The 24,606-nt window shown below is 35.6% G+C and overlaps 2 protein-coding genes across 4 annotated transcripts; both read right to left on the reverse strand.

Annotated features, from left to right (window-relative positions):
• Positions 1-92: 92 nt before the first annotated feature.
• LOC143468890 (LIM homeobox transcription factor 1-alpha-like) lies at positions 93-12,589 on the reverse strand. The gene is made up of 9 exons (XM_076966358.1): positions 11,995-12,589; positions 11,779-11,912; positions 3,472-3,627; positions 3,023-3,228; positions 2,843-2,939; positions 2,590-2,716; positions 1,678-1,822; positions 1,070-1,240; positions 93-878 (listed from the first exon to the last, which is right to left on the reverse strand). Exons 1-9 carry the CDS (start codon positions 12,481-12,483, stop codon positions 562-564), a joined length of 1,842 nt encoding a protein of 613 aa, XP_076822473.1. The 5' UTR covers positions 12,484-12,589; the 3' UTR covers positions 93-561.
• A 3,755-nt stretch (positions 12,590-16,344) lies between these two features.
• On the reverse strand, positions 16,345-22,907 carry LOC143469762 (uncharacterized). Of its 3 annotated transcripts, none has more exons than XM_076967572.1 (21): positions 22,704-22,907; positions 22,352-22,435; positions 22,156-22,266; positions 21,861-21,953; positions 21,371-21,508; positions 21,040-21,243; positions 20,731-20,907; positions 20,389-20,658; positions 20,073-20,153; positions 19,746-19,940; positions 19,582-19,677; positions 19,347-19,511; positions 19,026-19,241; positions 18,734-18,943; positions 18,401-18,610; positions 17,893-18,111; positions 17,594-17,770; positions 17,403-17,472; positions 17,097-17,263; positions 16,831-17,011; positions 16,345-16,741 (listed from the first exon to the last, which is right to left on the reverse strand). In XM_076967572.1, exons 1-21 carry the CDS (start codon positions 22,770-22,772, stop codon positions 16,719-16,721), a joined length of 3,156 nt encoding a protein of 1,051 aa, XP_076823687.1. In that variant the 5' UTR covers positions 22,773-22,907; the 3' UTR covers positions 16,345-16,718. The 3 variants fall into 3 exon arrangements, with proteins under 3 accessions (XP_076823687.1, XP_076823684.1, XP_076823685.1); XM_076967569.1 differs by having other exon boundaries at positions 20,073-20,216; positions 22,704-22,906; XM_076967570.1 differs by having other exon boundaries at positions 19,026-19,232; positions 20,073-20,216; positions 22,704-22,905.
• Positions 22,908-24,606: the final 1,699 nt, after the last annotated feature.

Raw genomic sequence — 24,606 nt, forward strand, 5'->3', positions numbered from 1 at the left:
CAAAACTATTTTTGTTGCACAGCGTTCAACAAAATCTCCATAACAAAAAGCAATGTATGCTGTAAATTGTGAAAATCATACATTAATTATTTGAAACATGTTTATTTCAGATTTAATTTGTGCGTGTCGATGTTTGTATATATACAATAGAGCTTCGATGCACAAAAATAAAACACTGCTGACATACAGGTTAAAATGAAAAACTAACGTTAATTGGTTAAATTAAGTGACGCTGATAACGTGACGCCCAATTTGCGACAAAACGAAAACATTTAATTAGAAACAATGCTGGAAAAAACAATGACATTTTTTATTTGAGGTCAAAAAAGCGCCCCCTATTTCGAAAGCTTGCTTATTAAAAGCAAGAGAGTTATTAGAACAACAGTGGATGAAATCAATTACACCAAACACAAGCGGAAATAACGCAGAGGAAATTATGGCATGCGAGCTGTAGATTATTGAAGTAGATGTGCGTGACTTATGCAAATCAAACAGATAGATTAGCAATTTTACCGACTGCTGTAAAGCACGCATGTCTCTGATTTCGTGACGTATGAAATTCTAAGAAGTGAAGTAATTATTTTGCATCGAGAACAGATGATCGATTGGGTTTGCAGCGTCTGCCCCACAATGCTGCAGACAACCTTGTACCGGGCCCGGTGACGTGTGGTGAACGTCGCCATGATTTATTTTGCTGAAGATCTCTTGAACTCGAATATTTCCGTGATAACCGTTATCATGGTCTACCATGTTTGGTAATACTTGTTGATTGCTGACGTCATGCATTGCGGTTGCCATCGTAACGTTTGGTGGCGGGCCAGCTATTTCTTGGTACTGGTTGGTAGAGTTAGGAAACGGAGTAGGGTACATGGGGATTTCTGTAAAAAATAAGCCTTTTTTGCAGACTGAGTCTAACTCTAGCTTGTTTTGCAATAATAGGTTTTTAGAATATGTTGCCCTATGCGTGAGAAGTCAAAAAACTACCGCTTATATTACATGCCCTCTATGTAATTGAAATAAACTATTTTAGTTACAAAATCGCTAGTCAACATGATATTTAAGTTCTTACCTCGATGATTTGCCTCCCAGGGTACGTGTGGTCTCAGTAATTGTCCCTGAAATGGCGCATGGTGGTGGGGATGAAATTGTGAATACATGGGGTCAATTAAGATGTCTGTTCCCGGCAAAATCGTTTGAATTTGATGGGACATGGGCGTTAAAGGGTCGAATCCGTGAATCCCTGAAAGAAAAATGCATCACCGTAAATATTTTTAAACTGTATATACCTCTTTAAAAATTGTATTTAGAATGCCATGCGCTTATTGCAAAATCAAGAAAACGTTTGGGCAAACAAACACATAAAACTTGTAAACTGTTTCCGAAAATATAATGGATAAAAGATTTCAATAATGTGGTGGTTGATCAAAACGCAAACATTTAAAATCTAACAGTTTGCCAATGAAACGAACTTCGCTGTCACATACTGTATGTTTACGAAAATCGTTTCCATTATCTTCATTTCCTGTTGTTTGTATATAATCTTATACATGAAATAAATTGTCACAATAGGGTGCAAGCAGCACCATAGGCGTATGAGATTTTCAGCAATAGGAAAAAACGTGCATTCGCTTTATCCCGTATATATGTCAAAATGAATAGGATAATTGAAACGGTTACCGAAATCTTCTCTAGCTTTCATTGCGGCCGCTTCTTGGCTCTGTTGTCGTTTTGCCAGTTTCTTCACTTTTGCTCGTTGGTTTTGGAACCAGACTTGAACAACTCGAGCAGTTAAACCGGTGTCCTTGGCAAGTGTTTCCCGAACCTAAAGTTTATTTGTTTTTGAGTTGCCTTGCGCAAAATTAACGGTAGATACTCTATGTATATGCGAACGTTTTTTTGATACGTGCACATAATTATTTTAGTGAATTGGCGCCACTTTTATAATATCTTTTTGACTGTAGTTGGTTTTAAAGTGTAGTGAAAGTATTTACAATGGTTATTGGAGTTCCTGTTTTTTTAGAATATTTATGAAGTTTTTTGAGACAGTGCACCTGCGTTATATTCTGTGCCTCCTCTAGGTCCGATAAGAGTTACAACCAAGCCCCAGCGCTTTGTCTTTAGTCTACATCCATACCATGTATCCACGATACATTGTACAGACTGGTTAAACAGTATATATTAATGCAATCAGTGATTTGCATTATAGTATATCCTATAATTAAGCTTGCCATTTATTTACAACCAATTCATTTATACATCAGTGTACGTTTATTTACGTCACGCTTCCATAGGCACTTCATTTATCCACTTCAGGTGTCACACTTGCTTATAGCCGTTATACCTCATTGGCGATTGCAGGTTTAGCTGAGCTGAGACCTATGTGTTGTACCCTAACTGTTGACTGGACGTTACAGCTTTAATGGTTAACATCTACAATTTATTCTTATGTACGTAATGCCAACTGCTAGTTTATTTTGTCAATATGGATGTTAAAGTAGGTTTTAGCCTGAGTTGTTCTTTAGCAAGCTCGTATTACGTACTGTACATGTGAACAATTAAAAGCCAGTAAGTTGAAGAAAAAAAATCCACCTTTCTGCATGGCTTTGGTGTGAGGTCGAAAGCTGTTTTGAACGTCCTTCTTTGATTTGCGTTTAAAATGGTTCTTGGCCGCTTTGATTTCTTGTTATCCTTGAGACTGTCATCATCATCTCTAGAACTAAATGTAATTGTACAACTTTTTCAGATTTATTATTAGTGTAAAAATGGTATTGTTGCATTTATACAACTCTTGTATAATGAATGTTATGCTTTTCGCAATAAAACAACTAAATGATCATTTTACTTCTTCCTGCCCTCTCCACCGTCGTATTTTGAAGAGTTAAGATGTCCGGATGTTGATTCATTGTCTGACGAGAGTATGTCGTCATCGTCGCTCTTTGCTGTAACAATCAATGTAAATATCTTCAATGTTACCAAAACGTTTACACAAAACTCCAAAAAGAAATCCGTTAAGAAGCCTCACGTGTCATGGGACAAGTCGAGCTCTTTGGAGATAACACGGACTCGACAAGGTCACTGCTCACTCCAGGAGAGGTGGACATCATTGTTGCAGGAGTGCTCTCGTTTGATATCGGAAGATAACTTGCGGTACTCTCATGCTGATTGCTATGATTTTCCCAACAAACATCGCATTGAAGCCTTTTGTGGGGCTCTAGCATAGAATTTTGGCTAAAATGAAGACATGGAATGTTAGTTATACGCAAGGTAAAAATAATTTTACAGTCGTACTAACAGGGGATACCTTACTTTAAAATTACCGATATAATTACCATTGAGTTTTGATGAAAAATTTTTTAAAATAGCCGTTACGTTACAATTTTCCTTCCAAACACTTCACTCGACTTTGCAAATTTATAGGACCTAAACTATAAAGTGCTGGTATAGGATTAAGCCGCTAGACGATGCACTCACTCATAAACATGGTATTCCATAGCCGGCTGAAGCAATTTCTTGCAAGTCACACAAGACAAGCAGCTCATGTGGTAAACATACAATGTGCCCTTAATACGTATAATAAACTCCTTGCTTGAAATTTGAAGTCCGCAACCGGCACATCTCTTGCAGACGCTGTAATTTATTAAAAAATATAGTAATTCTTACTATTGTCTAACTCTAACGCATGTTCGATGTTGAACTGCCTATTAACTTGATTAAGTGTGTAGAAAATAGAAATATAACTTAACATGTTGTATCATAGTTTGACATCAAAAATATTAAAAAAAAATTAACTCTTGAGAAGAGCACTTCTTCAGCATTCTCACAGATTTCACTCGCGACGAAAAAATCTTGTTTGATCGACACTTCAAAATATGCTTAAAATCCAGTCACGCTAAATGGTCCTATTAACTTGTTTTAATGTGTAAAATAAGAAGATATACAAGATCAGTATTTTTATAGAACAGCTGCCGCTACCGGCGTCTCAAGTGCCCGCATATCGTGTGTCCATCGGCCGAGCAGGAAGCCCTTAAACTGACCACTGTTATGACCACCGGCCTCTGATGAGAAATCACCACGTTACGCCGTTTGGTTTTCACAGTTACTCGAATGCGAATAACCGCACATGAGAAAATTATACATCGCTGAGTTTAAGTACCGTGAAGTGTGATAACATGAATGGAAAGTCATCAAAAGTTTGCAACTAAATCCGCCGCTAGGCTGAGGTACTTGCTTTTTGAGTTTTCAAACGGATTGAACCATCTGATTGTCGGTACCTAAATAATGATTTTCAATAACTTAAATTTAAATTGAGCAGCTGAAGAAAAGGTCAAACGGGAAGACTCGATGTCAATTGAAAAAAATGTGGTCCAAACACATTCTTACTGAACAGTGGACAAGGATTTCTTAATCGAGATTTAATTGTCCTGCTTTCATCCTGCTTAACACTGTTTCTTTACTCTCGTCATTCGACCATGCAGTGAGTTAAGTTTCTTTGTTGTTTGGGAGCCACGTGTTGACTCTACATCCGTCCACTTTGTAACTTATTGTTCAAATGATACTAATAACACTTGACACTAGACCCACGCACGTTTTTAACAGCACCATCATGACACTATAACTTTATATTTTTAAGTTGACTCAGAACGAACTCCAACCGACTTAGGCAGATGTGTGTGGCAGTTAAACCGTGTATCTTACACATTATCGCCTTAATGGAATTTCCCACACACATTCGTTCTGGCGTTATGGAGAGCGCCATTTTAAAACGGAGATCAGGCACGTCTGTAAACAAGTACAAATATATCATTGAAACTATAACGTTTAAGATGCAGTTATGCTTTACTATCTGAAGTGTAAGTTCCGTGAACGAGTAGTGTTGTCATTGCTTGAAAATCCTCTTTTCAAAAGTATTAAGGCGTCAAGCTTGCACATTCTGTAAGGATTTTAAAAGCTTGTCCTGATTGAAGTATAGGATATTCCAAATATTGAGTTCGGGGTAATCGCATTAAAACTAACGTAAGAGTTCTTTTGTTCTAGCAACCGTTATACCCATAATATCTCATACTTTTTCTATACACAGCAGTTCACGATGAACAGGGATGGTTTGATTTGAAACAACTGGAATTTTGCTTGTTTCAAATAAGAAAAAAGGACAAGTACACTGTTACAAATCCAGGTTTATTACAAGCTCGTCTTTTTCGGTTTTAAAAAACACAAAATTGAAATATTTTTTTGTAAATGGTTGCCAGTCACATTTTTGGAAATACTTCTCATACTCGCTTTACCGGCTTGCGGCTTTTCTAGGTGGTATTCAAACAAACAACGCACTGGCACACACCAACATAAACAGTGGAAGTATTGTTTACTAGACAGGCGTCAATAAGTAGTAGGGCGTGTATGCTGAGACCACAAGTCACTTTCGTAATATGTAAAATACCGTATATTACTTACCGTATAGTCTGTGGAGTAAACATTAGCAAGCATGCATTTGCAGTGGAAAAAAGTCAGTCATCAAGAAACATGTCTCAATTCTGGAGCGATATTTCAAAACTTTTACATGATTTTGGCCTAGTCGCGTCGAATTTTGTTACTCGTGCATGCGATTGTAAAATGAACGTGACCGAAAGTTACAAATTTCAAAACTTTTCTTTCCCATTTTGCATTTTATATTTCTCACACTCAGTCCTATCATGCTTTATGATCCCATTAAAAGGCATGGGATTTCAGCATCGCGTGAAATCCTTTATTTATGACGTAAAAACAAAATAGACGACGCCTTGGGGTAAATGGTTTTATTTTTGTCAAACAAGAAAAATTTCACACAAAACCGTTAACATCGTTTATTTGAGTCCAACTGGGCTGCGTTAGAAATCGGCTTTTTAGGCAAATAATTAAGTTTTTTCGCTTTTAAATGTTACCATACATGCAACTTTTTCCTTAACCCTTCGTTCGACTTTATAACTCATTTTAAAATTCAACATTCAGTTATTGTAGCTGAAGGTTAAATTTTATTAATATTTACCAAACATTCTGGTTAATACAATATTTTACAAATTTGGAAATTGCTGTTTAAAAGGCTTTTAGTCAAAGCCAAAAGGTAAAAATCAAGATTTTACTAGAAGCTTTCAAGACTATATCAAAAGGACGCCCTTGAACAGATACAGTTATACAACAAGCAGCATTTTACTGCTTTGACCTTTTTGCCCCAACGAAGGACAGAGATAATTTATGGATTATACATCATAACAACAGTAACAATCGCGACGCAGGTTTCTTGTTACGTAGAGGTGTTGACCACCAGTTAACGTAAACAATGCGCGGTCACTAACTGATCAAACAGACAGAGGGCAGACTCGGTTGCAAAAAAAACATCAAGCCTAGCAAAAAACATTGTTTCTATTACTACTAGTTCATAGAAAATACACAACTGACATTGATACTATAATTATAAGTATCTGTAGTAGCATTAACGTTGTTAATATTCAAGCAAGCGAACAAACAAACTAGGAACAAACATAAACAAACTTTGTACCAAATATACAGCAACTACGGTATACACATAAAACTTTGATCTAGTCTATGTGATTTTTGCTTTAGTTTAAATGTTCTCTAACGTTATTCGGAGTATTTTATCAATTAATGTTCATGGCAACTCCACCCTAAGCCCGTTTTAATCAACACTGTATATTATATTACAATGGTGTATGCCAATCTTTACGGTTACCAACATTTCGAAAGAGTAACGAACTTGCTTGACATGTAACAATCACATTTCCGTTATGTGACGCTGACCTTTCCGAAGCACGATTTCTAAGTCGTAACTATCTCATAAAAGGATTGGATTTTACGTGGAGGCCTGTAAAACTGGCAAGCTTATTTTCTGCTAATCGAGATTGATTTCCACCAATTGGTGATATTTCAAAAAGTTTCCTAAAATCTACATGTTAAAACGTCAGCAGAAAAACTTGGCTTCCGCTGTTGCAATTACTATCATAAAAATGCCAAAACGATACTGTTTAGATGTCAATTTGGTGTAAAGCTGGCGAAGAACATAGAAAACAAACCAGCTGGTACACCAATAGCTTCCGGAAATAATGATGTAGCAATGGCACTTAACCAAAAATCTTCATGCTTTGTGGTTATGCAAGAGTTTATATAAGTTCAAAAGTTATTCAAATTTTTGCTCACTATTTTTGTGTTTATAGCCTATATCAAACTATAGATAACAAGTAATGCCTCCGGATTTCAAAACAGTCATCTATCAAAATGACAACATGGAATCGGCGACTTTGAAATACACATTTCATATGCTCTCTCTGAGGTTAGATCATTAAAGGTCATGATTTTTAAAACTGTTTATTTATAACAAGTTGAGCCCAGGTGTTTTTTGCTTGAAGTGTGACGGTACTTTTCGATTTGAGTTTCCCCTTCTTCAGGGTGCTAAGCGACGTTTAATAAACTATACAACTTTGTTGACTGAGATTACAAGAGAATTCGGCCCCAAAAAAGTTTGTAAATTAATCTGTCTTCGTTCTTGCTTTCTTTTCCAGTAAAATATTGCATTGATTTGTATTTTATAAACTACAAAATTGTTACTCAACAAGTCCTTCTTAAAAATTTAATGTCATCAAAATTATCGTTCCAATATTGAGTGTGATGGATAGGTAATTATGATGTCACATCCAGTACGATTATAAAGTAAGAATAACAACACATGACGAAGGCGTCAAGTGTTCAAACATTTGCCGGAGTTTTTTATTTACCTAGACACATATAGAACCTAACCACATATCACCACAAACATAAATGTCTAACTTTTGCAAACTGTCTTCAATAACGCTTTTGATTGTTTTTACCAAAAATGTAGGTATTTCTTCACCAATATACCGTAATGTGAATATAATATGGCTGCCACCAGGCATAATAAATAATTATCGAATATAAGGCACAACTGGTGAAAAATAGAACTTTATTGTCTGCCGACGTTTCATTAACCCATTCGGGTTAACTTCATCAGGGCAATGGGAATAAAATTTGAACTTGAAAATGCAGTAATGTAGTTCCTAACTTCAGCAAAAATGGCCGACCTATGTTGTGGTTTAATTTCTTTTTAGTAAGAAATAAAGAGCAAAGAATTTCGGCTTAGAAAAAAAAACATCGGTGTGCGGTTGAAAGCAGCAACTAGGCGTAAAATGCGCAGCAACCGCGTGATAATAAAAAATCGTCGTGGGTGGACCCCAACCCTAACAAGAGTTTAATAAAAAATTGAATTAAAGCCTGTGTTTCCGGGTGCATATCTCACGTCACCAATAGCGCACAAGTCTACATGTATACGCATTTGTCACTTCTCGTCTCGGTTTCCATTGGCTCAACAGCGGGATATTGACATTATGAGGTCATAATGCCGCGTTGTCAATTCCGACCGAGCGCTTGGATATGCTGTTTTAGGAACAATGGTATAGTTAGAGCTGTCACATTGCGACGTGCGCCATGCAACATTACTAAAGTAATGATACTCAAAGAAAAGCCGCCTATTGCTTTCTGAACGAGATGATGACCGCAGAAAATAGAGCACTTGGTTTGTTTTTGAAATTAACGTAACTCGTATTTCGCTTGTTATTGTGTTATCCTTAAAACGGACAAATCCTATTGCAATGATAAGGAAATACGCATTTTCTTGGTACTAATCTTTGTCAACCAAGTTAGGAAACTCTGTTGAAATTATTGTGTCACATATCTTTTATTGACTTTCGTAAGGTGGTTCCTTCCAAAAATCATTAAATTATTTTGTAAGTTAAGACGTCTTAATGATCTATAAACTTAAACGTTATTTATCTTAAATGGATTTTTTAAGCCAAAGTTGTCAATAAAATTGCCGTGAAATTGAAAATTGCTGACTAGTCGTTACGATAAATTTTTCTAACACATGTCGAATATTTGCCCCACGATTTATCAGTGTCAAATCTTACGATTAAGAGCTTAAACTGGACACCGCGTTCAGTTGCCAAAAGCCAGGTAGCTGGTAATGAGAGCCCGGACCGACCTAGCCTTGACAAAAGTTAAAAATCTGTACAGGGTGGTCAATGCTTATTGTAGCGATTTAGACGATAACGGTTTGCTGGTTTCCTATCGTTTATGAATAGTTTAATTTTTCGCAGCTGGACGCATGCTGTGGTCTGTTTGTTGACTTTCAACGTCAATTTGGTGATCAAAGTTTGACATTAAAGTTATGTAAAACCTAATTCATCATAGCATCCAGTTTTTACAAAGCAGCGACCACGACTACAAATACGATTAGACAGGTATTATTCGTGAGCCTGGACGTCGCGTCGACTCTGCAAAATCTTTTATGTTGTTGAAAAGATATTGGTTGGTGTAACCATGTCTCGTCATTGTGAATAGTCAACCGAGACAAAAAATAAAACAAGACTCAAACGTTTTTAAGGCATTTCGTCAATCAAGAACGGCTTTATCATTCCATAAAACCTGACTTGAACTCGTTCCTTATAGACGGCCCGCTGCTAAAGAACTTAAGCAACGGTTTTCTAATTTTAAAACATTGTTGCAATCCACCAAACTAGCCTTGTTTTGTTTCTGCCGTGTTGTGGAAATTGAGTGATAGGGTCAGGTGTGTTTGGTCGTTTTTGCGTGTTTGTTCTCAGAGTCGAAAGAATTCACTTTCTGGCATTCATCGTTACGTTTATCAGCAAAATGACTATTTGGACATCTTCAGACATATTCAGCAGGGACTCTATTAAAATATTTACACAATTCGATCAAATATGCATTTATATACACCCGCTTATCACATGGCGGCCGGAAAATCCATTGTCAAAAATTATTCTAAACGACATACATAGTACGTGCCAACCAATTGAATTTGAAAGCCTTGTTTTTAGATAAATCGTGTCAATTGTGGTAAATTTTGACAAAAAGAGGAAAGAAAAAACAGCAAGACGTTGATACGATGGATGATGCGCAAAGCGAGAACGATTCATATACTGAGAAGTATTTTATTTCCCCACTCAGCATTTACCAAAGGATGATTAAACAAAGAGGCAGCTGGCCAGAGGAATTAACCAAATTCAGTGGTTTTGCCCAAACCAAAAACGTAAGGACAACTATTTACTTTTCAAATATTTTATTTTTAATTCATATTCCTTTTGCCTGTCGTTGGAAACATAAAAACTAAGCAAGCATGAGGAGATTTTAATTAGGCTTCCAAAAGTAGTAATTTTGCACCAAAAACTGTGCAAGAGATGTAACTTGCACGTACACGCTTCAAACTCCTAAAACAAAACAAACATTGGCAGTTTGTTAAAACATTTGCCCGGTTTTGCCTGGAAAAATGTAATAACAATCGCAATGCAGCCTTTAACGGACAAACACTTAAATTCCCAAATTCCCTTAGCAATAATTTTGCTAATTATTGCCAGGAGAGCATGGGTAAGGACACAAATGAAGGTGCAAGTCATCTGCACCGCAGAAACCTTATCTTTAAATCAATAAACAAAAACGAAAGACATTATGGCAAAAAGACAAGCGAAGTCCCATGTGACAGTTTACGACTGGTTATATCACTAGTTATTGTTTCTGTATTTATGTTATTTTTTACATTTTTCTTATACTAATATCGATTCAAACTTGAACATTTAATTTTTCGTTACTTTTATTTTTCCGATTCTAATTTTGTAAAAAAAAATGAAAATAAAAATCGGAAGCAAGTGATAAAATAACATTTATCACTAAAATTCATCCACTATATAGATCGTCCTATTTTTGCAAAAAGGTTGTTTTCAAACAAGCACGAAATAGGAATAAATTTTTAACTAAAAGGCTTTCCGTTATTAAAAAATGTTCACTGTAGGCGAAAAATTACATCCGAAAGGAACACAATGTGGAAGTGGGCGCTTTACATTGCAACGTTTAATCTATTTATTTAACGAATTTTAACGTGTAGAAAGTAAATAGTGATAAAATGACCCGGTAGTTGACACTTAATTAGTAACATATGTCAAGACGTACAAAACCTCATTCCAGCATATGCCTCATGCGTGACTATGGACTTACTTATTTCATTTAAAGCTATTTTGGTCAATAATGAGCCCGTGACGTTATTTTCTTATCGTCAAAAAGAAATGTAAACAATGTTCTGCATTTTGTAAGGACGTTCCAGGATAAACCACGGTATGAATTTAGGTCAAATAAAAGAAACATTATCACGATCGATGGCTGCTTTTTTGCTATAGTATGTAACTTTGAAGAATTTCTATATGAATATGTATTTGAACCAAACTGTTCAGACGTTTTTGTTTTTGTGTTTTGCTACGAATCTGTTGTTTGCTAAATTTTTCCCAATTATAGAAATTTTGCTTTTTACGTACAATGTAATTATAGAAAAAAATGTTCGTCATATGCATGATCTTCCGCACGCTTTATACTTTAAGCCTGTCCAAATCGTGAGAAATATTTTCAAAGTCATGGTCACAAGTCAAAACATGATGGTTATCTTGAGTTTATTTTAGAACTTATTAGTCTTTTTGCAATTTAAATGCGAATTGGAGTGCAAGCTATAGCGCAATTTCTTTTTAGTGGTTTAGTAATAGCCCGGTTAGTACATCTTTCATTTGTGTTTCATTGGATTACCTACAATGTGTAATAGAGAAATGAGCTCTTGGCAAATTATCCTACCAAGTTAATTGGCTGTTTGTCGAGCAGATGAATAATATAGTTGCTACCTTGATCACGATTAGTTCTTAATAGTCATCAATATTCACTTACTTTTGATAATGCGTCTTGCAATAAAGTTTTCCATTTGCCACAAAGCAACTTGTTGGTAATTTTATTCGGCAGGTGGCGCATTCTGCACAAGCTTCGTGCCATAACAAACCAGAAACCTCAAGAATATATTTATCCTGAAAAAAATGCCAAGTCAATTTTGATTATTTTTATGTTATTGCAATAAATCTCCAAATTTTGTGTTAAACTTTTACAAACCACGATAGGCTTGTGACACGCTTGGCACGTTCTTCTTAACACGTCAGAAATTTCAGATTCGGCCGTTTTCTCCGAGCAGAAATTCCCGCAAAGTTGCTGAAAATGCTCCGATGTGCAATCCTGCTCAAAAGCATTAGCCTTGGGGGTGGTGGTAAAATTCTCAGCCATTGCTGTTGAAGCTTGAGTTGTCCAGGCCGCGTATTCAACAGGGCTATTCTCTTTTTTTAAATCTTCTTCGGGTATTAGAGTTAGTTTTGCCAAATCATCATGCCTTTTGGTGACGTCAGTGCTAGAGTTATGTTCCAATGACGTATTACAAATTTCATCGAGCGCACCGACTTCTCCCAACGGGTCACAATCCGGCCAGAGACTTGATGACTTCATATTCGATGACATCTTAACATCATGGAATTTTTCACTATCAAAACATTCGCGTTCGCTCGAGTTTTCGCTGTATCGCAAGTCAGTCGTAGTCGGTGGAAAATGCATTTGTTTGCCGTTCGAAATACAACGTCAGAAATCACCGATTCTTTTGCTTTTAAAAGAAAAGATTCTTAAAAATTACGATGCATTTAAAACTTTGCATCAATATAAACTTCACTGCAAAAAAGAAGAAAAAACGCATTAAACTTGAACTTTTGCCTTCAAGGTGTCATGTCCGAGGTTCAAGTAAATAAGTTAGTTGACTTAATCTTGGCTTTATTTTTATCGATCTTATATATAACCAACACCAGGCAATATCAATTATTCTAAAACTTTGGTTTATTTATGCTTTATGCTAAACTTCTATCTTGTCTGTCATCGCCGACGTTCTCTTGGCTGGAAATCGACAAAATGCAACTGCCAGTGTGCGCGTCTCGGTTTATAAAGTCTTGTCTGTCATAACCCCCCGTAAAGAAGTAAATGATTTCAGCTCTGCGGTCACCCTACAGTAACTTCCTTGATGGAGTTGTTGCCTTGTAAAGGCATTTTGAAAATGGCTGAATGTTCATTTGCTCGCTGGCGACTTCTTGTACTTGCACTTCTGTTCTAACTGGGTAAGTCTTTTTGTTAAAATGGCGGATCCAATAATGAAGCGTGCAAACTTTTTTGGCAGTTGCCACCGGTAACGACCGCACTGACTGCACCTTAATGTAGTCAAAAAATCAAAAAATCCTTGTCCTTGCATGGTAATATTGACTGATCTCTCTCTTTCCCGATATAGAAGTTTACGCGGTAGCCGCAATACACACTTAAAGTGATTTCCGGGATTTTACTGTCAGTTGATGACAATAAAAAAAAACTTAATCTAAAAATATCTGAAGCGTTAGCAGAACTTGCGTGCAAAAGAAATGCAGCTTTACAAACCCCGCTTGCAAGTTCAGCAGCTACCAAAAGTTTATTTTTGTCGAGTCGGGCTGAGTACATTGCAAATTAAAACTGAAAGCATCAAATTCCGTTAAAAATATCAACTTAAATTAGCTACAACACCCAAAATGCGTGACATCTGGATCTTGCTAAAAAATTAGCATTAAAAAGCAATACAGCTCGTGACTTGCTTTCCCTAGTTCGAATGTGACTGATCGGCGATCGCTTACTAAAGACCGATTGTATCAATCAGATACGGAGACCAAAGCATTATGACGTCACAGACCCCCGCCTTGAATATCCTTTAAACGAAGTGTCCGCCAATGAAGAGAGTAAAAAGATAAAGTCAACTATAAATCGAATAGTTTGCATTTCTAGGCCTTTTATTGTTTAATTAGAGTTTATTGCTTGAAATCATACCGGATTTAGCAACATAGTTGAGTTTTTGCATGTTTTATTATTTATTAGCATTTTTCTACTTGCAATCTTTCCATCTTTTGCTATTACGCAATCAGACATGAACAACTAACAACTTATGCGTCTCTATATCCGCTTTTGTTTTTTTGCCAGCGTCCTTTCGTCCGGCGCATTTACCCAAAATAGACACTTCGTGTTTCAATCTCTCTACAGTAAGCACGACAAAATTTTTTGGTTAAAAACAGATACTTATTTTGTTTTGTATAGATTAGTGTCGCCCCGTTTACAAAATTTCATCAACTGTCATCCTCAACAACACAATAAAAGCTAAACAAAGTAATTGCACGTATCCTAAAGCTTTTTACCATAATTGTGTCCAAGAACCTTTAATGATAAACGATGATTTCCCACAATAATAGAACTGAAAATTTTCTAGTTTACTTATTTAGTTGCCGCGTTAAAGAAAAACAAAAAAAATTTCGGAAACTCCATATAAAGTTTTTACGTTGTACTACCTGGAACGGTCATTGTTATACGTCACACTGGTAGCTATGGCGTAACGAATTTGCCCAGTTCGACAAACTTCTTCGACGCCCGCCCGCGGTTGTATCACGTACGTAACCTGCTAAGCATCGGACATTAAAAATCTTTGTTTCTGTTTGCGTTTGCTTATTGTTGGTAATCGGATTAGGATGACTTTACCCGGTTAGACAAACATTTTAATTAATATTACGGTATAAGTAAGAATTGAAAATGAGTAAAATGAGTCCTTTATAGGTTATGAAGTCACCAAAACGCGCAACAATGTGAGCTCTAGTTTTGTGTGGCCGTGTCATAACTTCGCAGCTCGCTAGCGCTAGCACTTGCTTTTCGGGTGGAAAAAGAAGAACATCTATGCGTCACGTACAATTTTCTTTTATGTATAACGTAGTTTTGCTTATACAGTTTACAATGATTCTTGACCATAAACGTACAGGCTGTTGTAGCAACATTAGGATGGTGATTTCTTATTGCAGGCACCAACCACTGAAGTTCACGAAAAGAGATAAAATAAGTGGGATGTGTATATAAGGACGATGCACTTATGTTTGTGTCAACCCTGCAAGTGTAATGAGTGATGCGTAAGTGTGAAAAGATCAGCGTTAATCCAGCATACAAACCAGCACGGGAATAATTTAGAACAATATGTTTTAAAAAAAAATGGTTGGTAAAATAACTATTTTGTATGAAATATCACGTTGGCCAGCCGAAGATTTTGTAGATGCTTCTTGCCTTTAAATACGTAGACTGTATTTTATTTATAAATGCATAAAAATCAAACTTTTTTCATTTGTTATGCCGCACCTTGTATTACTTTGTTGTAATATGTGTCAAGATATGACGTTGTTTCAAACCTGCAAAGAGAGCGAAATGAAGAAAACTTTGGTAAGATTTAATCTGATTTCATTTAAGACAGGATTCCGCTGAAAAGCACTTTTGATTACCTGAGGCAGCAAATGTAACAATCAAGAGAAGTTGAAAGTTTTTATCTAAACTTTTCAAACCTTAATGTTTCAACAATTGTTTAACTTATATATTTAATTTGTTTTTATGTTCAACGTATTTTTCCCTATATATATACACAAAATAAATGAAATCAAATGACCGTGGAAATCGTTACTTGCGGCTTACATTAAAACTTTAATATTTGCTATTACATATTTTTGCTATAAAGTGTATTTATTTGGAAAACATGAAAGCTATGTTTGTAAAATGTTTTGCAAATTGTGTTTGTAAAATCGCAAACTGCAATAGTTCTGACTTCTTGGTGAGACATCATATTACCAACAAACGCGTCTAAACGTTACAAGTGATACGTCTTAAGCGCCAAAAAATGTAATGTCGTCGTTATAAGCAACATTGTACGTAAATAGTCTTCTATCTATTTGTGGTTGGTGGCGTATTCAAGCGTCTATGTAGCTTTTTTAAAGCATTACGCCTTTGGCACTTAAAGTGTTTACGCGCGTTTAAAAGCTACTTGCGTCCTTTGACGTAACGTAATGTTGTTTGACGCGGTATATGTCTGTATACGAATTTATTGCAGATGTCATTTGTGCACTTTAACGGAATTGTTTTTCTGCCAAATCGATGAAATTATTTTAGAATCATTGAATAACGATAAACCCATAAATTCGGATTACAAACTTTCCCAATACGTTGTTCATGATTTATCGTTTTAATCGGAGCCGTATTATGCAAAGTTGCAGCCAAACGTGCATAGCTTATGTCATGACGGAGAAAATATAGGTCAGTTCTGAGTTTCATTCCTTGCTCCTATGACTTGTAATACATTTACGCTGTGTCAGTATGGTTAATAAAATGCCAACAAGAAAACTGCATTACAATGTTATTGTTTGTAAGGCGAATCATGTATATATTTAAACCTTTATTAATTGTAAAATTAACATTATCATAATTCTTTAAATTAAAGAAGCAAAGTAAGTGTATGTTGTTTTTTGGACGACGCTTGTACCTATATTAGTTTGTTTCTTTGCACAGCATATTCTACAATATGAACAAAGAAAGTGCACAAGAGACATCTAGCGATCATGATCACTTGGTCAACGCCGATTTTTTTATTCAAATCTTATTGTATTGTAGACATGACACACACACAAACATTACTTCATGCATATACAAATAACATCGACCACATAAAATGTGCAATGAGTGGATATTGTTTGTAATTATCGTTTTGGCTACTTGAATATTTTCAACGTGTTCAAAGTTGATGTTGGGCAGTGTTTGGTTCTTTTGAAGTAATCATTTTTCTTTTGTGTAACGCAAGCGATTTGAATCATCATGAAACTTTTTATCGTCGTTTGCACGTATTTACACTGCAACTGTATTAATAGCTCCCCAAGAACAGGGTAATGGAAGATTAATGAAATATGTGAAGCTTTTTCGTCTTTTTGTTGGCTCTACTCTTCGTCGTCTTCTAGTTCTACATATAATAGGTTGTATAATTCAGAATAAATTATGTTTTTAAACTAATCAACTTTCTATATCTTCCCTGATACCTATCCTCGTTACCTTGGACCAAAAGAGAAGCTTTGCTGGTTGCTGTTCCCTTTTCATTCATTGCTTTACACATATATTCACCGTTGTCATCGACAAAGCTTTCGTTCATATAAAGCGAGTACTGCGTACCTTTGTTTATATACTGGTAATCGGGACTGTTGCGTATTACGTGATTTTTAAAGTACCACGTCACCTGGGTATACAAAACGCTGTGTTACACAGGAAAGTATTATAGAGATTATACCATTCAGACTAAAAGTTTTTATAAATGTCTTTACCTTAGGGTGAGGGTTGGCGTTGATATTGGCGTCAAATCTAACCGGTTCTCCCTCTTTTACTGTTAAGTTTTTCAAAGTTTGAACAAAGTAAGGCGAGCCGCTGTAGGTTCCAGAAGAACTGCTGGTGACGCTTCCGCTGTGCACAGACGTAGCTTCCGAATCGTCTCCTTTGTAGATCAATCATAATTTTGTTAAGCTAACTATTGTTTTATGGCTAAAAATTGGTATGAATAGGAGTGAAAGTATCACTTATAATATAGTTATGCAAAGTTATCACGAAAAACATGCAAAGCGCTAAAATTGTACCCCCATCATCATTAACTTCTTTCGTCTTCTCTTCTTTTTCTTCTTCTTCTTCTTCTTCTTCTTCTTCACTCTAAGAAGAATATTCAAAACAAAAGTTATTTCAGTGGAGTCTCAAAGAAATATTTTAAAAAACGAACCCAACATTTTTTGCGGTTGTCTTCAAACGTTTGAAAATAAATAAAAGATCTAACTTTGTAATCTTCTTCTTCTTCGTCATAATCTTCATCATCTTCTTCCTCTTCGTCATTGCTGTAGTAATAATAATACTCGCCATCCTCACTCTCCTCTTCTTCACTGCTGTAGTAGCTCTCCTCTTCAGAATCATACCCGGTTCGTGCGGAGGCTAATTGCTGCTTGAGGAACTCAATCTGCAGACGTTAGAAAGCATTTTCCTGTTAAGATCATATATGCAAGGTCACAGGTAAGATCAAATGTAGGCTTATCTCTCATATTTACCAGGTATCTATTAACCTGTCTGTAATTACGTTACCTGTTTTTGTCTGGCAAGGTACATCTCTTGTTGCTCCACTGTCATCCTTGTAAATTTTGTTTCGTCAATTCTCTTCTGTTCTGCTTCTTCTTGAGCTTTCAATACAGCTTCTATCTTACTTCGAACGTCCATTTTCTTTACTGATCTGTGACCCAAACCGACGTACGGCCGGTTTTTAATTTCTTTGCTACTATCTTCATCCGAAGAGTTGTTTTCCATCTGTCAAATTGATACGTTTATTTTAGGCTGACATTAAATACTTCATAGGCTGACATTAAATCTCTTAATACACCTGATGAAGCAAGCTTATGTTTGCAAAAGCTCGTGTTGAAGAATTAAAAATAAAAAATAAAAGTTAAAACTATAGAATGCCATCTTATATTCTGTTTTTATCTTTTATTTATATTTCTTTTCTTTATTTTACTATATACTGGGTTAACACGGTTCAGCCACCATCAGCTTTATATTAAATACTCCATCACTCTTGTTTGCCGATTTTAAATCTTACTTGTTCCAATCTTGTCTTTGCAAACATCTCTCTTTCGTTGGCGAGTTTTTTGGCCTTTTCTTCTTGCAAACGTCGTCGTTCCTCATCTCTTCTCTTTTTCTCGATAAGATCAAATTTCGTAAAAGATGAAGATAGCTTTTTAGGTCTTGGACTTTCTCTGCTTGATTTAAGCAGAGCTTTAGTGCCACTCGTGACATCGTCCACAGCGTCCTGTGAAGTAACAAAGGGAAAGTTTATGTAAGCCTCACTAAACTGGCAGTCAAAATTTTTATTACGTATACGTTCAAGTTATATTTTCGTGTACTTTCATGCACTTGTAATCACAGCACTTACGTTTAAGGTTTTCTTTTGTGTTTCAAAATATTTTATCTCTGTTTCTAGTTGTTTTATTTTTTCTTCTTGGGCGCGTAGCCTCTCTTTTTCCATTCTTTCTTGTTCCATGAGATCGAAGTTTGTGAATTTAGAAGAAAGCTTATTTGGTTGCTTAACACTGTGGAGATTTGATTCATTTTTGTGATTTTCTTCGTCGCTCTCAGAGTTTTTCTTTAAGTCATAGGAAATAAGAAAATATGTGTGACCTCACCAGCAGTATTGTGAATCAAAATGAAAAATTTACATCCTTCACCATTCTTTCTTTTGCTTCTTTGAAGGATTGTTTCTCTTCCTCCAGTTTTCTAGCTTTTTCTCTGAATAATTCCTCCTCTTCAGCTTGTTTCCGTTTCTTTTCAAGCACATCAAATTCAGTGAAAGATTTATCCAGTCTTTGAGGTCTTCTAACAGTTTTTTCTGTTTTGGTCTCCATATTATCTTCCTTGTCTTCATTTTCCTGTTCCTGTTTAAACTGAGTTGCTCATTGCTGTATATATTGCCACAGTTTTATTAAACGTCTACAAAATACACATGCTTACCTTAGTAAAAACTGAATTATCTTTAAAACAATTGTTACTTGAATTCTTCGACGTTCTTCCTCCATAAGCTTTAATTCCTCATCCATTAAAAGATCTCTTTCTTCTTTTATTCTTTGCCTTTCGTCTTCTAATCTTTCTTGGGTCATTATGTCAAATTTAGTAAAGGAACAATCAAGACGGCCAGGTATTGCTGCTTCTACGTTCTAAAAAAGAGATGAGTTGTTTTTTAAACCGAGGCAATTTTTTCAAAAACTTTCGTTTTAAATTGAGTACCTGGCTGCTTCCATTATCACTGTCTTCTTCTCTTTGTTGAATTTTTGATTCTTCGAACAAACGTTTTTCTTCTTCTAACAACCATTGTCTTTTTCTCTGCGTTGATGGAAATAAGTTCATGATTAATGTGTTGCAATGTGACCCAACTGTACTGAACTTTATACCTGTATTTCCAATCTTTCCTGCTCCATTCTCTGCCTCTCTAAAACATCAAATTTCAACTTTGAACTATCCAACTTGCTTGGTTTTCGCGTTACTTTTTTTCTTGTCTTTTGGTTTGAGTCTGATGAGTAGGGTTCGTCATTCGAGCTATTCGCTGAGTCGTTCTCACTATTGATGTCTTTAGATTGCATGGCCATCTATAAAGAAAGCTTTATAATTATGGCTTACTACTGATTGATTATTATTATCTCTTTTACGAGTGTAGTTAAAATATAAAGTAAGTTATAAGTTCGATTCAATAATAAGTTATTGGAATTGAATTACTGGACCTGTTGAATTTTGAAATTTCTCTTTTCTTCTTCCAACAGTTTGCTTCTTTCTTCATGAATTCGTTTTCTTTCCTCTTCGAACTTTTGTTGTGAAAGTAAATCAAATTTGGTCAGAGAGGCGTCTAAACGTCCCGGAATGTTGGTCTGCACAGTACCACACTGAGAAACGTTCTTAATCGGGTGTCAATAGCATGAAATTGCGTTATGAATAAACAAACTTTTAAATCGACAAAAAGGACCAGCTCTTTTGTCACAACATTACTTTTATAACGAGTAAAAATAGCTTTACTTTTAACTTTATTAACAAGTTTATCACCCTTTTCTTAACATTGTCTTCTTCTTCATTATCCGACATCATTTCAAGCTGTTGTTTTTTTGCCTGATCAAACAGCCTTTGCTCTTCCTCAAGAAGAGATTTCCTTCGCTCCCTAATCCTTGTTGTTTCTTCTTCAATCCTCTGCTTCTCAAGGACGTCAAATTTTGTAAAGGAAGAAGAGAGTCGACTTGGTGTTGTGTGTATCTTTTCCATGCTACTTGTTTGTGATGCCATAGAGGATCCACTTGTCATATCTTCGGACCCTGCGGCCTGAAATTTTAAAAATAACATGGTTTAAGATAGCCTGAGGATAAAATTGTTTCCCATGATGTTTGCGCTTACCAATTTTGCTGCTCTAAATTGTTGTTTTTCTTCTTCTAATTTTCTGCGCTTCTCTTCGTCCGCTCGCTTCCTCTCCTGCTCGTCGCGTTGCCTCACAGTGTCATTAAAATTTTTTTTTAGTTTACCCGGAGCATTTTTGAGCGCCTTTGGACCTATGATTTCTTCATCTTTGTGATCCTTTTGCATCACACACGTAACCGTTTTTAAAAGAGCAAAATAAGCTGATTTGCCAAACAAGGCATAGTTAGTTAAACTATAAATAAGCCAAAAAACAATTGGCCTTAACTAAAGCTGTAACATCTAACTAACCTCGTCTTCATGCGTAGCGTAATATTCTTTCATTGCTCTCCGTTCAGCCGACATTTTTATTTCACGTTCAAGCGAAACCTTTTTTTGTTCGCGCTCTTTTCTTTTTTTGTCAATATCCTCAAAATTTGTTTTGAGTTTACCTGGTTTCTTGGCATAAGATGTTTTTAACATTGGTATTTTGTCTTCGTCATCTTCAATGATGCCCTAAGTGAGAGCAAAACGTTGGCCCAGGGTCACTCAAATTGGCCATCAACTGTATTTGGCTTATTTCTAATAGATCAATTTATAGCAAAACATTACAAAATCAGGAGAAAGAAGGTTACAATTTTACTTTTTGTTTCTTTTTTGCTAATTCGATTTGAATTCTCTTCTTCTCTCGAAGATCTCTTTCCACTCGCCTTTGTCTCTCTTTTATCATTTTTGATTCTTCATCGTTTTTTTTCTTCTGCTCCAAAGCTTGAAACTTGCCCTGTTAAAACATATCACGGATACATGCTTCCTGGTTCGTGATTGTGTTCAATTTCATTACATTCTATCAGAAAAATTTTAGTTTCTTAGTTAACGGATAGTTATAAGGTTTAAGTTATAAGTGACAGAACAAGTAATCTTATAGGCCTATCTGTTATTGAGATGATTTAAATTTTTAAACCATATAGCTTAGATTTGACTTTAAAGGCTAACGTTTAAAGTAATTAGTAATTTACCTAAATATACTTATTCTATAGTAATTCTATATTGCAGCTTGCACCGTTTAATTTTAAAATTTCTGCACATTGAGTTGATGTCAAATGTCATATCTTTACATGTGAAGGCTTAATTACCTTAACAGTTCCAGATAATTTGGGAACATAAGTTTTAGCCCGACCTTTTGGTTTTGGTTTTGAGTCGGGATCGTCTTCAAGAAGAGCGTCAAGCTAATTCAAAAATAATGCAATGATGACAGGCAATAGTTGCAGAGAGTTATTTTCAGTACATAAACTTATCTGTGCGATTCCATGCTTTTCGAAATTATAGCATAAACCCTAAACAAATACAAACTTTTTACCAGCCTCAATTAGTACTTAAGCAAATCGGATAATTTGTAATGAAATTTGTAATGTTTCTTATCTATTTAACCTCAGCTTTAAACTTTGCAACTTCTCTGTCGCGTTTTTCTTTGGCTAATCGTCGTTCTTTATCGTTTCTTTCGCGAAGTTTCTTTTTGTGCTCCTTTTCCCCCATTGCGTTCTAAATATCAATAGTAATATTTACTACTGGACGTTTCGTGCTTAATTTCTTATTTCTAACTTAAAGACATATTTCAAATACATACCTGGAAACGATCCACAAGTTTTCCTTCGCCCAAGGACGACACCAGGCGGATAGGTTTTCTCTTGGGTTCATTTTCGTCGCGAGGCTGAGAATTGTAGATATACGCGTTTTACACAAAATGTGACAGTAGGAAAAATGCGAGAAAGTTGATCATAGCACTATAGTTCTCAGCACGTGCCATATTTATATAGACTAAAATGTAGTTACGCTTTCTGAGTCAAAAAGTTGATGTCGATTGAACATAGCCAATTATTTCAATGTTGAAAGTTGTGTGAGAGATCTTTAATTTGTAGTGTTATATTACAAAATTAAAAACTATAACAAATGGCAATTAGAAACGTTTTGACGCTCACCTTTCTTCTGCGTCTGGCTCCTTTCTCTTTTTTGGTTTCGACTGTAACGTTACCATTGACATCAGACATAGCTTATTTCTGCTTTCAATCAATCGCTTTATCAATTTGGGCAAGTTAAGTAAATTCTGATATGTCACAAACTAAACTTAGAAAGAATATTAAAGCAACAATGTCACTTCAAAAAACTATAAAAGGGATTTATTATCTTACGACCTGTCTTGAACCAGAAGCTAACAGCTTATCCATTAAATCTAGAGCTTATTCAAGTTTTCCTCGTCTTTAAAAGGTCACTTTTATTGGCCGATGACAAGACTGAGAAAGTTTTTGTATAGTAGGCTACTGGAGATTATAACGTGTCACACCTTCAAGGTATTTTTTGTCTTTATTTAACATATAGTGGGTTAAAAACTGTAAAACCTCAAATGCTTTGACACAGTATCATTGCAGTGTTTGATGCTCGATTTGTTTTTTTTGAATAGATTATTCTTAAGACAAAAAATATCTTTGTTGGTTAAGTGGTGCACTAATCTTTTTTATAAGCGTATAGCTTATGAAGTTTTAATTAAAATGAAAGATAAGAATAGCAGTTGTACCTCACAGAAAATCGTATATAAAAAATGCGATCTCTCATTACTGAGAACGTTGCACTATGATTTATAAACCTATAATCCATTCTTTACATTTGATTTTGTGAAACTTTCAACGATGTAACGCAGTTACTGTTACGTTTCCTTACAGCCTAGTCGTGTACTTTCTCTATGTATCTAACCTTCTAAAAGAGTAGACTAAGTTGTGTTCGACATGAACCATCGCACTGAATATGCCTTGCTACTGTCCTGATTCATCACAGATAACACAAGTGGCCAGAGTACCGTCATAACCTTATCGTCCGCGCAACTTCAACGCAATGCTAAGCGAGATAATGTTTTGAACACTCTGATTTCCTTTGCCACAGCTGTATGAGTTTCGTCAATCACAGTTACTTACCATCATGCGTTAGCAACACAATTGCTGGACACACATCACTTTCGCCGATCTGTACAGCCCCGTTTACGTTTTCAGCTGGCCGTAATTAATTGTGAACGAATGATTTGCAAACCTCGTTATCACCTTTGTATAAAAATCTATTAACGTCCATGCTTCTATTTTGTGGTTCAATTTATACTTTTGGCATTATCGTTTAAAAAGCTTAGTTGTTTCATAAAGTGTTTATTATGGAAAGTGGAATCTTAATCGCGGTACAACTAAATAGTAGCAAACTCACACAATAAATAAAGCATAAAATAGGTAAATCCAAACCATTAGGTGCCCAAGCTATGATATTGCATATAATGGTCAAAAATCCATCTTTTTCGAGCATTGTTGATTTAATTGAACATAACAGACCAGTTAGTCTGTTTATACAGTCAAGTTTATTAGTGTGTTTTTCGAGACTATAGGCCTATAGTTGTTATTTATTATTTATTATAGGCCTAGATTTACTAATGTGGCGTTTAGTGCCACACAGTCGTGCCACATGACATTATCCTTTTAACTTTTCGGACTTCTCGGCGCATTCCTCACATGGGCTATAATTATCATCGGGCATGCTATATAAATGCTTGTGCTGGCAGGATGTCACAGAACGTCTTATGTTTCACGAGTTCGAATAAGCGTTTTAGTTTGAGGCTTTATACTGTTTCGTACCTACTGTTTGTCTGGAATCAGTGCTGGCAGAGATGGACATGTAGCCTTCATCGAAGTCAGGTGAAGCGTAGTTTATCGACGCAGACACATATTCTACTTACCAGAGATCGCTGCACTACTGCTGTAATATAACTTTGTCGTTTTTAAATATCATGTCCAAGTTTAAAATAGGTGAAGTATGTTCTATATTGTTATTATTAACACATTCAGAGAGAGT

This window comes from Clavelina lepadiformis, chromosome 8, assembly GCF_947623445.1.
Source record: "Clavelina lepadiformis chromosome 8, kaClaLepa1.1, whole genome shotgun sequence".
NCBI classification, from domain to species: Eukaryota; Metazoa; Chordata; class Ascidiacea; order Aplousobranchia; family Clavelinidae; genus Clavelina; species Clavelina lepadiformis.

Coding starts and splice junctions, on each gene's coding strand:
- LOC143468890 (XM_076966358.1), bottom strand. CDS start 12,483: ATGCATTTTCCACCGACTACGACTGACTTGCGATACAGCGAAAACTCG. Junction 3,229..3,471: donor ATGGAATACCATGTTTATGA/GTGAGTGCATCG, acceptor TCTTCATTTTAG/CCAAAATTCTATGCTAGAGC. Junction 1,241..1,677: donor GAAAGCTAGAGAAGATTTCG/GTAACCGTTTCA, acceptor TTTTTCTTTCAG/GGATTCACGGATTCGACCCT.
- LOC143469762 (XM_076967569.1), bottom strand. CDS start 22,772: ATGTCTGATGTCAATGGTAACGTTACAGTCGAAACCAAAAAAGAGAAA. Junction 20,659..20,730: donor AATTTAGAGCAGCAAAATTG/GTAAGCGCAAAC, acceptor TTAAAATTTCAG/GCCGCAGGGTCCGAAGATAT. Junction 17,264..17,402: donor AGAAGTTAATGATGATGGGG/GTACAATTTTAG, acceptor TGATCTACAAAG/GAGACGATTCGGAAGCTACG.